This window comes from Triticum urartu, unplaced genomic scaffold, assembly GCF_003073215.2.
Source record: "Triticum urartu cultivar G1812 unplaced genomic scaffold, Tu2.1 TuUngrouped_contig_3725, whole genome shotgun sequence".
NCBI lineage: Eukaryota > Viridiplantae > Streptophyta > Magnoliopsida > Poales > Poaceae > Triticum > Triticum urartu.
In genome coordinates this window covers 6,107-23,604 of record NW_024114269.1, presented here as the reverse complement: position 1 = coordinate 23,604, position 17,498 = coordinate 6,107, and the positions used below count along the sequence as shown (strand labels likewise).

At 45.1% G+C, this 17,498-nt stretch overlaps 1 protein-coding gene across 3 annotated transcripts; it reads right to left on the bottom strand.

Moving 5' to 3' along the window:
* Positions 1-11,355: 11,355 nt before the first annotated feature.
* LOC125527377 (DEAD-box ATP-dependent RNA helicase 15-like) lies at positions 11,356-17,291 on the bottom strand. 3 transcript variants are annotated; one of them, XM_048691889.1, is made up of 13 exons: positions 17,191-17,291; positions 17,047-17,104; positions 16,836-16,956; positions 16,631-16,731; positions 15,518-15,690; positions 15,198-15,429; positions 14,949-15,067; positions 14,237-14,293; positions 13,954-14,138; positions 11,984-12,128; positions 11,823-11,906; positions 11,666-11,729; positions 11,356-11,554 (listed from the first exon to the last, which is right to left on the bottom strand). In XM_048691889.1, the coding sequence occupies exons 3-13, from the start codon at positions 16,949-16,951 to the stop codon at positions 11,544-11,546; spliced, it is 1,287 nt and encodes a 428-aa protein (XP_048547846.1). In that variant the 5' UTR covers positions 16,952-16,956; positions 17,047-17,104; positions 17,191-17,291; the 3' UTR covers positions 11,356-11,543. The 3 variants fall into 3 exon arrangements, with proteins under 3 accessions (XP_048547846.1, XP_048547845.1, XP_048547847.1); XM_048691888.1 differs by having other exon boundaries at positions 17,047-17,282; XM_048691890.1 differs by lacking the exons at positions 16,836-16,956; positions 17,047-17,104; positions 17,191-17,291 and having other exon boundaries at positions 15,518-15,812.
* Positions 17,292-17,498: the final 207 nt, after the last annotated feature.

Sequence of the window (17,498 nt, the reverse complement as noted above, 5' to 3'; positions counted from 1 at the left end):
TACCGAAGATTATATTCGTCAGGTTCTTTGTTGTCAGAGCAAGGGTGCTGAAGGTAATGAGGTTTGCCCTACATTTACTTCGCAAAAATGAATGGTTTGTTGATCAGGGCCGGAGGCTGCAGTAGAATGGAAAAGGCGCCGAAAAAGTTGAATTTCATTTTGGAACTTCAGATGACAGAGTAATCAGAAGTCCTTCTATCAACCCCATACATAAGTTGTCAGTGGTTGATCCCTTTGCAAAAATGATGAGGTTTCGAAACCAGCCTTACAAGTGGTAATATTAGTTTGAACTCTCTTATATCCATGTTCAGATGATCAGGGCGGGCATTTGCAGATGAATGAGCTGAATTTCATTTCTAATATGAGTTTGAACCTTGTAATCTTCGAATTTGAGCCATATAACTCTAAAATTTGTACCTTGTAATATTTCGGGATTTTGTGGTACAATCGTTGAAATGGCATCGTATGAGACTTGTATATTCGTAGTACTATTTTGACCTTAATATGCAATGGGCTTAGATTTTATTAACCTTTCTCGAATATGTTTCCCTTGTCGATCTCATAGAAAACGATCTGTATAGCTAACTCGATTGCGATCTTCGACATTATTGCATAGAGTTGGTTCCTTCAACCGTGTGCCCTGTAGAACGCATAATTAATTATCGCATTTGAGTGTCCATCATCACCCTTCTGTGTAACTTTGACCTCATCACCCATGGGTAAACTTATGACCGAAGTCATTCCACACACTTTGTTTTTGCAAAGCTTTTTGCCAATAAACACCCACAATTTGCCCCTCTTCTAGCTGAGGCATGGCTAGACTAGGCGGGCGGGAAGCTTGCGCGGTTGCTCATGGTAAACTGCACGGTTGCGCGGGAACAGGTTCACCAATGATACATTTGGCGCCTCTTCGAGCCCACACGTGGTCAAACGAAACGCGTGTGGGGTGCTCAAGCATGCACTGGAATCCTCCGCTATGAACCCGGTGACAAGACGTGGCGATTACAGGTCGGCCAGCCCCCATTTATTACAGCGTCCATTTAACCCTTGTGTCTCTTCAACCTTTCGATCGCGCCCTAGTATTGCAAGAAGCACACCAACCATGACAAATTCTTAGAGGGTATCATGCGCGGCGCCAATGGCGCCCCGAGCGACTGCCGATGACGAGCAGTAGTTCACCATGCATGCCGTGGTGGACACCCACAAAAGGTTCACGGAGCACTCGGTGGTGTACACCAACAATATGGTCTAGGTGGAGCACTCCATCCACATCATGGAGATGTTGCTTGCTGAGAAGAAGTACAAGGTGGTCGAGTTCGACCCCGAGTGCACCCGCGCTCATGCCCGGTCTCGTCCCAAGGTTGCCATAGCCTAGATGTGTGTGCGCAATCACATCCTCATCTACCACAACTGCCTGTCCCAAGGCCTTTTGAGCGTTTCGCCAGGTTTGTCCACAGCCCCCACTACATGTTCGCTACGCTGGACATCACCAATGATGTAAAGGTGCTCAAGAATTCGGGCATCGCCTGCCAGGATCTTGTCAACATCCAGGCCAATACAAGATCTGGGGCAACAAGAAGCATGAGAAGGACTAACCGGTTCACCTTGGTGAGGCCATCGTCGACCCCTACTATAGAGACATGAAGGATTCCTGCAACAAGGACAAGCGTGCATGGCACTCGGCCTGGATGGGGAAACTCGACAAAGGTCATGTCGTGTACGTGGCCAAGGAGGCATACACGAGCTACGAGATGTACAGGCGGATCATTGACATGAGGAAGTGCCTCCTTCCCCAAAACGGCCAGGGATCCAGCCGGAAGCAGAGCAATGGCAAGCGTCCTCACAACAACATGTAGATGATTAGATGATTGTTTCTCCTAGTTTAGCATGCATGTAATTGCTTACTTTGGTGTGTGGAAATGTTATGTGTGTAGTCACTTATGTAATTGGATGCTTAATTTGGTTGTGCAATGATGTTTTTAAGTATATATGTTGATGCTCTATAGATAGAGCGTAGATGTTGTGCGGACAGAGCAAATCACATCGCACATGGACTAAAAATGGAACCTATCGGTGATGATTTCATCAATCACTCACAATTGTATATCAGCAATCGTTTGCTCACAACACACACAACTTGTTAACAGGAATTGTATGTGTTGTTATCAGTCTTCCCACACATTTCTGATTACTGAACTGTTTGCCACGTATCACGCACTTCTTGTTAAGTTGAACTCTTTCTGTTGTGTTGGCTAATCACAAATAGTTCATCCGTGTGAACTGTATGTCGTATATTGCACACACCTTGATCTAGCTAAATGTTTCTGTTGTGTTTCCTAATCACAAACAGTTCATCCGAGTGAACTGTGTGCTATATATAGCACACACCTTCATCTGTCTGACCATTTCTGTTGTTGTGCTCATCGCAAATAGTTCATTCGAGTGAATTGTATGCCACCCATCGCACACGCAACTACAATCTAAATCGTGTTTGATGTCTCCGCCATCGCAAACATTTTGTATCTTTTTTGATGGTTTTATTACATCTTTGTTTGCGACTAACGCATCATACACAGTTTCGTCGAAGGGTCTCTGATTGTAGTGTCACGTTAGCAGCATCCTGCAGTAGTGTTACCTCGCGTCTTGAATCTCGGGATGAGATTCTTGTTTAGTTGGGGTGAGTTGTCACATCCCTAGTTTGGTAATGCTCTAGCCTAGCTCTCCTTGATTGCATCATGTTTCAATTTCAATTAATTTCGAAATAGGGATGATCAAAACCCTAGCACTAAATCAAATTAACTAGTTCAAACTCAAAATATTTTCAATGAACCCAAAATGCCCTTAAAAAATGTTCATGATTTAGGGAAAAGGGTGGAAACCACAACTAGAGATGATGCACATTTTCCATGGCATTTATGGCCTTTGAAGTAATCCATAATGTATTTGAATTGGGGTTATAAATTCATATAAGTATAAATATTAATTATAACTCCAATAATTCTGAAAATCACTGTGGGGCTTTGGATTAGTCCATATCGCATCCACAAATATTTTCGGAAGCAACTAAAAATATTTAGTGCATAAACTAAAGCAAAACACATAAAGAAAAGGGATTTTTACATCTATGCCCCTGGTTCCTTAGCTCTACTCATTCATCCCCACGCTCTTAACTTTTGCTCACTTTTCCCCACTCTTGTCTGGAACCCTCAGAAATGGTCACAAACGGTGGATGCCGTCGGGTCAGTGCTTTGACCGTTAAATCTAACGAGTGGGTCACGTTGGACTGTGTCGCCCGTTGGACCTGGCAATTGGGGCCGCATTGGAGAGTGTCGTTGTTCGCCCGTTGGGCCGTGGTTAGATTGTTGGGCCATGCGCGCGCTGCAATGACATGAGCCTACTATGCATGCACGACATGTCCAACTAGCCTGTTATGCATGCATGTAGTTAGCCTACCTGCATGGCTGATGCCCGCCGCCACGATGCGCTGACCTCCCCTCTTTCTACACGCGAGCCTCCATGGATGCTGACCGGCCTCTTTCTACATGCGAGACACCACAGACGTAGGGACGGTCGCTGTCGTTAGTTCGTCTCATCTCGCACGCTTGTCTCCTCGATGTAGAGCATCGTTTCAAACTTTTTGATCCACTCGCATCTATTCAATGTGGCAATTAAAGTGGCATATCGATCGACGCCGCTCATTTGAACGTAGCAAATCCAAAGCGCGGCAGGTGCCACTCCCCTTCCCTTCCCCTTTCTCTATTTAAACCATCCACGCCTCCACCTATTCTCCACACATCCATTTGCGTCGCCCCCTTCTCTTCTTCACCCAAACCCAGAGCACTCTCAAAGCTAGGTGAGGATCCAGTACAACGGCCCCACCTTCCAGCTCCCACCAACCGTGCCGGAGAGGCGGTATCCCGCCGGTGTCGACGTGGAGACGACGCTCCGCGTGTGGGCGTTCTCATGCTGGAGGGGTGGAAAGGAGTTTGCCCATTGGTTCCTCGTTGCGGGCTTCGCCCACCTCCCGGCGAGCTCGCCGGTGATGTTCTGACTGGAGGAAGTGCGTCCAAACTCCACCACTCTGGCTATAGGGTTCACCGCCAACTTCACCAACAGATTCGATGCGTACTACCTCCTCGGCAAGGTGTTTTGGTGTGTGTAACACCCACGATGCGGCTATATCTCCCACGTGTCGTAGCACGACTTAGAGGCATAACTGCATTGTAGGCATGTCACAAGAGGGGTAATCTTTACACATCCCATGTACTGAATAAGAAAGAGATAAAGATTGGCTTACAATCGCCACTTCACACAATACATAAATATAGCATTACATCATCCAGATACAATCAAGGTCCGACTACGGAACCAAAATAAAGACAACCCCAAATGCATAGATCCCCGATCGCCCCAACTGGGCTCCACTACTGATCGTCTGGAAAGGAACATAGTAACGTCCTGAATCCTCATCGAACTCCCACTTGAGTTCGGTCGCGTCCCTGGCACTGGCCATCGGCACCTGCATCTGGTTTTGGAAGTAATCTGTGAGTCACGGGGACTCAGCAATCTCACACCCTCGCGATCAAGACTATTTAAGCTTATGGGTAGGAAAAGGTAGTGAGGTGGAGCTGCAGCAAGCACTAGCATATATGGTGGCTAACTTACGCAAATGAGAGCGAGAAGAGAAGCAAAGCACGGTCGAGAAGCTAAATGATCAAGAAGTGATCCTGAAACTACTTACGTTCAAGCATAACACGAGACCGTGTTCTCTTCCCGGACTCCGCCGAAAAGAGACCATCACGGCTACACACGCTGTTGATTCATTTTAATTAAGTTAAGTTTCAAGTTCTCTACAACCGGATATTAACAAATTCCCATCTGCCCATAACCGCGGGCATGGCTTTCGCAAGTTCAAATCCCTGCAGGGGTGTCCCAACTTAGCCCATCACAAGCTCTCACGGTCAACGAAGGATATTCCTTCTCCCAGGACGACCCGGTCAGACTCGGAATCCCGGTTACAAGACATTCGACAATGGTAAAACAAGACCAAGCAAAGCCACCCCCGAATGTGCCGACAAATCCCGATAGGAGTCTGCACATATCTCATTCTCAGGGCACACCGGATAGCCAACATTCTGGTCGGCAACCCAGAGTTGCCCGAGGTGGCCACCGTCTGTCATGTTGGACCACACACTTAGAGGAGCACTGGCCCGGGGGTTTTAAATAAAGATGACCCTTGAGTCCGCGAAACCCAAGGGAAAAAGGCTTAGGTGGCAAATGGTAAAACCAAGGTTGGGCCTTGCTGAGGAGTTTTATTCAAGGCGAACTGTCAAGGGGTTCCCATTATAACCCAACCGCGTAAGGAACGCAAAATCAAGGACATAACACCGGTATGACGGAAACTAGGGCGGCAAGAGTGGAACAAAACACCAGGCATAAGGCCGAGCCTTCCACCCTTTACCAAGTATATGATGCATTAAAGTAAACAAGATATTAATAATGATTTCCCAACAATATCCATGTTCCAACAAGGAACAAACTCCATCTTCACCTGCAACTAGCAACGCTATAAGAGGGGCTGAGCAAAGCGGTAACATAGTCAATCAACGGTTTGCTAGGACAAGGTGGGTTAGAGGCTTGACATGGCAATACGGGAGGCATGATAAATCAAGTGGTAGGTATTGCGGCATGGCAAGTGAGCGAACAACTAGCAAGCAAAGATAGAAGTGATTTCGAGGGTATGATCATCTTGCCTGCAAAGTTCTCCGAGTTGACGTAAGCTTGATACTCGTAAGCGTACTCAACGGGTTCCTCGATCGCGAACTCGTCTCCCGGCTCTACCCAAGACAATAACACAAGCAAAGGAAAACACAATCAACCACGGTGCAATGCGCACACAACATGATGCAAAACATGACATGATATGCGGGATGTAATATGCAATGCATATGCGTGCTCCGGAAGGAAAAGATTAAACCAGGCCACAACTTGGCAAACCAAGTGCGCCGCTGGAAAGATGAGTTGATTTCAGTCGAAATCGATATAAAGATCACTGGAATCGGATGCACAGTTTGCAAATGGCAAGCAAAACAAGAATGGCATGATTCTGCGATTAACAGCACGATGCCATCTAAAATGCAACAAGAAACTAAGCTACTGCACTCTAACATAGCAACAAAGCACATGGCAGTGATCTACTCAAGATGCTTGACAAAAGATGAACAATGAGCTACGGCTAGATCACACAATAGCAGGTTCAAACAAGCATGGCAAAAGTGCAAAAGATATCAGCTTCACAGACTTAGTGAAAATACTAACATGTCAGGAACTAATATCAGGAAGCAATGTTTAGAGCAAGATAACAACATGCTACAGGAACATAACTTTTTAACAAAGGCATTGAAAGAATCTACTCAAAGCATATAACAAAAGTCTCTTACTAACCATAAGCCAAAAAGGATCATAAGATAAGATGGCACACATGTAAACATAGCAAATTTCGTTAATAGATTCAGACTTAGCAGAAAACTGGACATGGCATAAACAGAATTATGAAGGCATCTTTGCGAGCTCGATGCACTCATCACAAGGCATTGCATGACAAGCTAAGCATACTACCAGCAAGAAGACATGATCATGAAGCCAAGCAAAGCAAGAACAAGTTCATAGCATGCATGGATCACCTACAACAACCTTGGCAAAATTGATTAACACGTAAACAATCTGCCAGGAACATTTTATAGCAAACGTAGAGCAAGATTGAGTCATGCTAGGGCACTCCATAAATGCAAACAGGGACATGGATGGATAGGGCATGACCATGTGTCCAAAACATCCTTACTGAACATACTCAAAAGAAGCATGGATCTCACTGTAGCAACATGAATACATGGCATAAAAATATCAACAGGGAAATGACAGTGAAATTCTAAGTCCCTGAAAACAGCAATATTACGAGAGCTACTTTGCATGCATGTACTAGTCACCACATTGATCACAAAAGTACATGGCATACACCCATGTAAAGATGGCATGGCATAGCCCAAAACACATGTAGAGCTCATGCCCATATGAAGCACACAATAATCATGGAAAAAATGACAAATGCCCATAATCTGCTAAGAAATAGGAACTAACATTTTATAGCACTCTTGCATCAACAATTTTGGCATCAAGATGTACTCAAACAAGCATGGTGCAATGGAACAAAATGAAGAGGACATCCAGATGAACATTTTGATGTATGGCACGCTCAAAACGGAGCTACGGATGCGGAGTTATGGCATGATGAAAAGTGCTCCAGGATGTAAAAATAAAAGGACTTAGGATATTTCGGGGTCAACCTAGGGTTTGACCCGATCCAAATCTGGGCGGCGCGGAAACCGATGATGGTCGGGACCTTCGCCGGAGTTGGTGACGCGCCGCGGAGCTCGCCGGAGAGGGGCGTGGCGCGGACGGCGAACGGCGGGCGTGGGCGAGGTCGCCGGAGATGGCGGAGGGCGGCGACCGGGCGCGGGGAGGTGCGCGCCGGTGAGCGGGGACGGCGGAGCGCGGCGGCCGGCGAGCGCGGAGGCGGCGGCGCGGGGGAGCCAGACAGCGACCGGATCCCGCGGTGGCGGCGGCGCAGACTCGCGAGTGAGGCGCACCTGGCGGAGGAGCTCGCGGGCTCGGGGGGCCCGCGCGGGCCTGGCGGGCCAACGGCGGTGGAACCTCCCACGGTGCTACGTGGCGCACTCTGAGAGGCTGGGAGCGGCGGCGCGGTTACGTCCAGTCCGGGACGGACATGTCCGGCGGGCGAGAGGGGAAAGATCTAGGGTTTCGCCCGAAAATTTCAGAAGGGAGACATATTTATAGGTAGAGGGTGCTAGGAGAGTCCAAATGGAGTGCGGTTTTCGGCCACACGATCGTGATCGAACGGCCGAGAGGATGGAGGGGTTTGGATGGGTTTTGGGCCACTTTGGAGGGGTGTTGGGCTGCAACACACACGAGGCCTTTACGGTTCCTCGGTTAACCGTTGGAGTATCAGACGAACTCCAAATGGCACGAAACTTGACAGGCGGTCTATCAGTGGTGTACCAAGGCCGCTTGGCAAATCTCGGTCCATTCCGAGAATGTTTAACATCCTCTCACGAAAAGAGGCAAAAGGGGGCGCCGGAGGACATAGGAGTGCCGGATTGCAAAACGAACAACGGGGAAAAAGCTCGGATGCATGAGACGAACACGTATGTAAATGAGATGCACATGATGACATGATATGCAATGCATGACATGAACAAAATGCAAAACGAAGACAAAACCCAACCACGAGGGAATATCATAACTTAGAGCCAAAAATGGTAAGAGTTGGAGTACAAATATGGTAAGTTACATCTGGGGCGTTACAGTGTGGGTGCGATTTCATCGCATTCACCACCTACAACATCTTCACAGACTTCAATGGTGTCTTCCCCACCCGCAACGGTATGCACAGCCTCCCCTACTACATCGGCGAGGGCGGCATGGAGGAGCGGTGAAGAGGAGGCGCGGTGAAGATGGTGGTGAAGGCCCGGTCTCGTGAAGCTTGTGGGTGTTAGGGATTTTTATCCTATATATTTCTATCTTAATTATGTCTTTGGTTGTACCGTGAACTTTTTATCTCTGTCGTGTTATCCCCTAAGAACTATGTTATGCTTGCTACCCTTAATTGATATGTCGTTGGTTATCTCTGTTTTCCTTGCTATTTCTATCTTATTTGACGTGAGATATCGCTAGATGGATATGGTGTCATCGACGAGCCCTTCTGCTAAATCAATCAATGAAAGGGTATCCTTCAATGAAAACCAGCAAGTTTTGGGGTTAGCCTTGTAAAAATGGTTGGAGGGTAGCCCATTCATCTTGTTATATTCATGTTGTGTAGGTCAAGTTTAAATGGCCCATTTAGAGTAGGCCCTTATATTGCCTATATTTTAGGGTCAAGTTTTCGCACGGGCGGATAATGAGCTAGTTGAAGTATCAAAAAGGAAACTAAAGCTAGAAAAATGAGCCATGTTGATGTTGAAAAGGAGAAAAGCTAAAAAAATTGAACTGTTGGTGGCCCTATTCCGTATATTGTATGAACAAAAACAAGCTAATTTTTGAATAGTTTGTGGCCATTTGACATGATGAAATTAATGTTAGCCCTTATATTATAGGTTTTATTGGTTCCAAGTTTTGGCACGGGTGGCTAATGGACTAGTTGAGGTGTTAAAAAGGAAATTAAAGCTAGAAAGATGAGCCATGTTGATGTTGAAAAGAAGAAAAAAAAGCTAATTTTTTTTGAATTGTTGGTGCCCATATATATTGTAGCATACCTATATTGTATGAACAAAAAGAAGCTAATTTTTGAATAGTTTGTGGCCATTTGGCAGGATGAAAATAATTTTTGAAGGGTCGCCCATTGTTTACTTGTTGGTGGCTCTTGGTGGCAATATCTATTGTTGTGTAATTTCAAACGATGTAACCTATTCTTGTAATGTAACCAACGTGCACTCAATTTCTGTAGGTGTAATCAAAACAATCAAGCAAAAAACAGAGCCATCGCATGCATAATTTTCCTAGGCCTCTTTAATCTTTGTGGGCCTTCGACAGTCAACGCAATGCGACAGCCCAACCAGAGCTTGGTTTCATTTTGGGCCCAATAACTACATTTTTTTATCTTGCTCTCGGTGTTGTCTGACGAAACTGAAAGTGTCAAAAACTAACACCTACAGAGATTCGGAGATGGAGATAGAGACATCGTTTAAGCAACACAGAGAACACATGATGCACAAATTAAGCAACAGAGAGAGCACATGATCCACAAACCCTTAAGCAAATCGTAGAGCACATGACACGACACAAATAATGTCTCTAACGAGTGATGACCAGCAAGTAAGCAAATCCTAGAGCAACTATACAGAAATAAAATCCTAAAGATATCAGATTCGTCTGCTTGTTCAACTCAATCATCTGCCTCAATTTCTTGTTCATCTTCTTTAATTCCCCCTTCAGATCCTCATCCCCAACTGTCGGAGCAATTTCATAGACCAAATTCCGAGTGGCTGACGACAGATTGACCTCCCGGGTTGCGGCCCCATTGAATTGAAGCAAGCCCTTCCCTTGAAGCCTCCGAACGTAGCCATCCATCCACTCAAAATGTGTGCATTTCTTCATGATTTGAAATGAAATCTTGAACCCTAAATCTCAGATCCAACGAAAAAGAATTAGAAGCAAAGAGAAAAAGAAAGGGTCAAAGAGAAATCATGAGATATAACCTACCCCTCTGGCTTGCTCTCACATTTCACGAATTCGCGCCCAAAGTTGCCATTCTTCCTCCCTCGAAGTCAACCTTTTCAGTGGTGCGGTGCGTAGGCAGTCAGGGCATCGCTCCATGCGCACTGGACCATACTGGGACCACAAGTGGCGGGGAGGCTGAAGTGGAGCTGGACATACTGGTCACCGCAAAAGAAGAAGACAGGGGAGGCAATGATGGGCGAGCACAACCAACGTCTTGCGGATCGCCAAAGGATCCAACGATGCGGAGCCGTCCTGGTGATCCAACGGCGCGGAGCCTGCACGCGGCCTGGCCTTGGAATTCCTTTAGAAGACCATATCTGAGCGTTGTCGCTTGGGTATGATCGGACGGCTGATGTTTGGCGGGTTGGCTAGACTGGCTTAGACTTTTGATTGGTTTGAAGAGCCTTCGATGAATTATAACCCTCCACATAAACAATGTTATTTCAAATGAATGAACTGTGTTTTTTATTGAAAAAAAATCCATCTAAGACATGTCTAATGGCCAATGCTGACTTGGAATGACCATGGCATCAGATGGTGCTCATGCTAAACAACTACTGGGAGCACCGTGTCAAGTAGTTATCTACATGGTTCAGCTAGACGAAGCCTCGTGGACAAGGACTCTGGCCTCCTTTGAGAGCCAATCTTAAACCATTCTCATTCCTCAAGCATTCACATAAAGGCAGCCTTACATTGCATCCACAAGGACGCAAGAAATAATACTCCCTCCAATCCAAAATACTAAAGTTGTACTAGAACTGCGACAACTGATTTGGATCCAGAGTACAAATTCCAAGTGAGATTCAACCAGATGTTAGTATAAAAGAAAATTAGTAAGTGAAACTGCTAATATAAAACTAACATAAGAATGGGGGTAATCCGGTTCACGTAACTCCTGATTGCGCAGGTTCCGGGGAAGCGTCCAACCAATTTAGGTCTCTTCTATGCAGTCTTTCCCAACATTTCAGCAAGGCTGCTTCCTGGACCCTAAGCCGTGACCGACCTCATGGTCACAAGGCAACAACTTTAGAGCTGCGCCAAGTAATATCCTCACAAACATGATGAACACCAACATTTCCAACAGGTTCCTTAACAACCATAAGTCTGAGTACTACAACAAAACACTCAGCAGATTCAATCGCTGATTAAGTACAACTGGAGCATCTCTTACATCAAAGTTTATGTAACCCAATAGAAATGTAAAGGTGCTGTGTCTGAAAAGCAAACCCTCCTAGCCCCCACTTGGATCTTCAAGATGGCACTGGTAATTGTAGTTAATAATAGGGATCAGGTGTTGAGAATTCAAGAAACAACACTATGGGTATCAAAACACGACAATGCACCACTTGATCTAGACAACAAGACTACTTACTGTATGTTGAAGTGTCGATCTGCTCAGGCAGCTCCTTGATGTCAACCTCAAACCTTTCTTGCACCTTCAAATAAAATATGTATGAAATTTCAGTTAGGCTGCACACCACTCATTATACCAAATAAGTAACGAAATTAAATATATCAGTTATACAAACCTGATTGAGGACGTCAGAGTCAGAGGCAGAAGCAACAAATGTTATTGCAAGCCCTTTGGTTCCAAAACGCCCAGCCCTTCCAACCTGTGGAGGTGGACCATGTTATGTTAGCCAGAGATAAGAACACCCAATCACAATCAGTAGGGCAAAGTTAAAATTACCCTGTGCAAGTATGTATCAGCAGAATCAGGCATGTCATAGTTTATGACAATATTGACACGCTCAATATCAATCCCCCTGCCAACCAAATCCGTAGCCACAAGGATCCTCTTGTGCCCTTCCTTGAAGTTCTTATACCGGGTCAGCCTATCCAAGAACCAATATTAGATAAAACTCAGGAACAATTACTAAAAAATAAAAAATAAAGCTGCAAATGCTTCCAACGATTACAAGTCATGATAGCTGCTGGGTACCAACTCAAAGGATAGTCTGTAATTAATCACCTAGCTAGTACTCAAAGCCATGTTGTAGACTGAATGACTAGTCTTTATAATTAGTTGCCTATACTAATGCAACAGCAAAGCCTTATAGTCCCAAACAAGTGAGGGTAGACTAGAGTTGAAACCCATAACATCTAAAAACCTAGTCATGGTTTTGGCACATGGATGGCTAACTTCCACACACCCCTGTCCATGGCTAGGTTCTTTGGTGATATCCTAGTCCTTCAGATCTATCTTTACGGACTCCTCCCATGTCAAGTCTGGTCTAGCCCGACCTCTCTTGACATTATCAGCACAATTTCTGCTATACACTGGCACTTTGGAGGCTTGCGTTGCATATGCCCAAACCATCTCAGGCAATGTTGGACAAGCTTCTCTTTAATCAGTGCTACCCCAACTCTATCGCATATATCATTCCGGACCCGATCCTTTCTTGTGTGGCCACATATCCATCTCAACATGCGCATTTCTGCTACACCTAACTGTTGGACACGTCGCTTTTTAGTTGGACAACATTCTACACCACACAACATCGTAGATCGAATCAAAGTTGGCTTGTTTGGGACTGCTCCGCTTCACCAAAATCAGTTTCACTCCACCAAATCCACTTTGGAGCAGTTTCATACAGAAGTTGTAGCACTACCTAAGAGAATGTTTGGCTTCCATGTAGCTCCAGCTTCAAGAATGGGAAATTTGGTAGAAAGGAACTATTTGATTGGATGAGGGGGGACAAACGAAGGGGTATCCACTTACTGGTGGCAGTGGTGGGTAATTTCCCCCGAACTCCAGCTTCTAGAGTTTTTTGGAGCACCTCCTCACGAGCTTCATAAAAAACTGGGAGTTGTACCCGAGATTCTAGTTTTTTTGCGGAGCGGCATATCGCGGAGCTACCCCGTTTGGCTTGTGTTTTTTGGAGCAGAGCTGAATTTTAAGGAGTAGAGCAGTCCCAAACAGGCTATATAAAACCTGACTTTTAGCTTTTGTGGCACTCTCTTCTCACAGAGGACACGAGAAGCTTGGCACCCTACATTGTCCCTCTTTTCATCAATTTCATCATCCTTTTGCAGGCATTGACCCCAAATATCGAAAGGTGTCCGTCTAAAGTACCATCTGCCCATCAAGACCATAGAAGTACCACCTCCTCTTTGTGCCCAGTAGTACTGAAACCGTACCTCATGTACCCAGTTTTAGTTCTACTAAGCCTAAAACTTTTTTATTCCAAAGTCTATCTCCATAGCTCTAACTTTCTATTAACCCCAATCCAATTATCGTCGACTAGCAAACTAATGGCATGATCTAAATAGTCAAATCATCCAAACAACAACAACAACGCCTTTAGTCCCAAACAAGTTGGGGTAGGCTCTCAAATCGTCCAAAGATAGGAACAATTACTGGAGGTTGAAAAATAAAACAAACTGCGACCGTACATCATAATACTCCCAATGCTAGTCATAATGTTGAGACGAGTTGCTGGGGGTTAACAACTAAAAGGCTAGTCTACAATTACCCACCTAGCTAGTAGTCAAAACTGTGTTGCTGACTGAAAAACTAGTATACAGTTAGTCCTCTATGAACTGCAAAAACTAGTCTACAAATAATAAAGGCTAATCTTACAAACAAAAAAGTCCACGACAATCAGAACATGACATGATAAACAGAACTAGAAAGGACTACGCCGGGAAAAGACATACCTCTCCTCCTGTGTCATTCCCGAATGTATGCAGATCGCAGGAAAATTGCATTCACAGAGCAGCCTGTTAAGTTCTGAAGCTCTACCAACACTTTTAACAAATATCACAATTTGGTTGAAGTCGAGCGCATCCAAGAGATCATTCAATTTCCGATTCTTCTCCGCCTCACTTAGTTTAATATAGTGCTGGAATCACGGCAAAAATGTTGAGGCGGTTGATAAAGAATGAGGTTGATACGAGATGAATAAACAAAATGTACAAATGGCTAGTGGATTCACTATACCTGAACTAGACCATGAAGGGTCAGTTTAGCCTCGTCATCAACATAAATTTCCATGGGCTGTAAGGTGACAAATGACAAAGATATTAGAATTCTGGCAACAATGTAACTCAAGCCACTCCAAACGAACGGCATATCAATTCTTCACTTTGTCTGAACTTTCAGCCTCCACCAGGAGCTTCATTTATGCACGATTGGCACTGCAATTTGCAAAACCATAGCCAACAAGTTTTGCAACAGTGCTTTGCCAGAAGAGTTCTGGTCAAGAGAAATCTGCTTTGTCTGCCTTCACCATGAGAACGGTAGGAGAACCAGAAGCAGTTTGCTCAGATCCAACGGAAACCAAAAGTGTGGAAGGCCACAGAAAATTGGAGAAAACGCCAACTGGACTTAAAACCTCTACGACATCGGTGCCCTACCAACCCCAATTCTCATGTTCTTCATGAATGTTTTCACAATTCACATCGAGAACAAAAGACTTCATTCCATCGCAGCCCATTGGAATGTGCACAGATACCAATTGACAGACCAAGATGTAAGTAGCCGAATAACTCAATCCACCAAAAACGATCAATATGCTCAGCAAGCAACCAGCAATCCTACTGACAACAAATTACCACCCCTCCTATCTATGTACGAGCATAACCACCAGAAGGGAGGAAGGTTTTAAATAGGAAGAAGCACTAGAGAAATGAGGTAGGCCGCATGACATTACATCTTGCATAAATTTCTTGCAAACCGGGCGAATCTCCTTGCTGAGTGTTGCTGAAAACATCATCACTTGTTTATCATGGGGTGTCATCTTGAAGATCTCCTGGACATCTCTACGCATGTCTGAAGAATATTACATAGGTTAATACCAGAGCTCTGAACTACAGAAAAACAGGCATATAAACAGAAACTTATGCTGAAGTGAACTGAACTATTATAAACATTAAAAAATGGCCTGGAACCAGCAGCCTACCAAGTGAATCAAGCATCTTGTCACATTCATCAAGAATGAAATGCCTCACATTCTTCAATGAAAGGTCCTTGTCTCTAGCCAGAGCAAGGATCCTTCCAGGTGTGCCAACCACAATGTGAGGACATTCATTCTTCAACAAATCCTTGTGTTTTTTTATGTGAACGCCACCATAGAAGACAGCAACTTTTGTTTCTGACAGGTACTTGCTAAACCTCTCAAATTCATTGCAAATCTACAATAAGTTAAGTAAAAAGGACAATTAGCATTAGCAGGCATATCTGACAATGATAGAATAAAAATGAAAAAATATGTATGCAAACCTGGTATGCTAACTCTCGTGTATGGCATAACACAAGTGCAGCTACTTGCCCAGCAACCGGATCAATCTGCTGGAGAGTTGAGAGGACAAAAACAGCAGTCTTGCCCATCCCAGATTTTGCTTGACAGATAACATCCATTCCGAGAATGGCTTGAGGGATGCATTCATGTTGCACTGATGTGGAGCCAAACAAAATAGGAGTAGCACCAGTGAGAAATATTTAACCTTCTGGGCCCACTAATGGAGAGTTTTACCATATCCTCTCCTCCGACTGAAAATGTCAGAAGAAATTATACCTGCACATCAGCAAAACAGGGACGGTCACATTGGGACATACTTAACATATAACAAACTAAAAGATGGATGTTCAAATATGCTTGATTTGAATTTGTATTAGAACTATCAGATCATGGGAAACAATTTCTTGTTCTTGGCCCAGTTATATGATTTGCACTTATCGATCACCATGCAAGCATATCCGGTTATCCTTAAAAGAAAATCTACTATACGAACTGAGTGCATGAGTGCTTTGTTGCCTGGGGCATGTATTCAAATATATGCATATGAGCATCTCAGCTAACAGAATAACTCAGAAGTAGCACCTCACAGGGAAGAGTAAAACAAATGAAACAAGTGGTTCTTATTTTTTGTATTTCGTTCACTGTTGAATGTAACATAATCTTACTGACCAAAAGGTGACACTTCAGCTACCAATCTAATCAAGCAAAACTAAGATGTGTCCATAACAGGGGTTACAAGAAACAATGGTATGCTGTGTTCTCTTTCTCTCCATCTGTTTTCTTTCTAGAAATGCAGTTTTGGCTGAATCTCTCTATAAGCATTCTTGTAATTATCACAACCAGTGCACTGGTCTCAGCACTGAATCCATAACAATAAACCTGGATTGCCGTTGGCAGTGCAATTACGACTCGAGCTATCAACTACTCCCTCCGTAAACTAATATAAGAGCGTTTAGATCACTAAGATGGTGATCTAAACGCTATTGTATTAATTTAGAGAGGGAGTATATGTCTATACGTGGCAATTCAAGTGCCGACAACGTATTATTCATGTAGATCCAATTCTGATGGCTCTAAAATGTTAAAGAACTTGCCTTCGGAAGGATGCTCAAACCCACAGTCCTGGATCGCACGGAGCAGCTCTGGCTTGAGCAGGAAGTCCCTGAACCCTGAGCTGTGGATTCCGACGTAACCCCTGTCCAAACACCACAAACCATGCCAGGTGAGATGAGATCCCTCGACCACGAACCCTAACAAGAAAAGTAAAAACTACTAGATAGAAGCATCGACGGCACGCACTTCTTGACGACGTCGACGGAAGGGTTGGCGGCTGCGCCGTCGACGGCGTTCTCCACCTCCTCATCGTAGTCCACGAGATCCTCCTCGTACACCTCGGCGTCCTTGGCTTCTCCCATCCCCGCTGCGATTAGCAACAGTGGTTAAGCACCGCCGAGACGCGAATCCGACAAAGTTAGCATCGCAACAGCAAAAGCAAACACAAAGCGCCAACCTCAGGATCTCAGACAAGGAGGAGAGGAAGAACCGTGGTATTTCGAGGAGCGAGGAGGCTGCAAAGAGAGAAATCAGAGTTTTACGGCTGCATGCGCAGGGGTCAAACGCGTGCTGTGCTGGATTCGGGATCTAGGGTTCTTGCCTCTTGGGGAGTACGACCTAGGTAGCACGTATTTGGGACTGCTGCGACTATGCGGGAGGGGGCAGACAACTTGGGTGTGTTCTGTTTGAGGATTTGTCGCAACAAGACGGGTTGGACCCGTACCTTAGGGCAGCTCCGGTGGGCACCAAGTGGGCCGGCCCATGCTGCCCGCCGAGGAACGTTTCGTAAGTGGGTCGTAACCCTCGAAAATAAAGCGGGCCGTGACATGTTGGCACGCAGGCCGGCGCCCTGCACAGCACACTTTTTAAAACACTCACGCATACGCTTTAGCTCTTCCAATGCGAGGT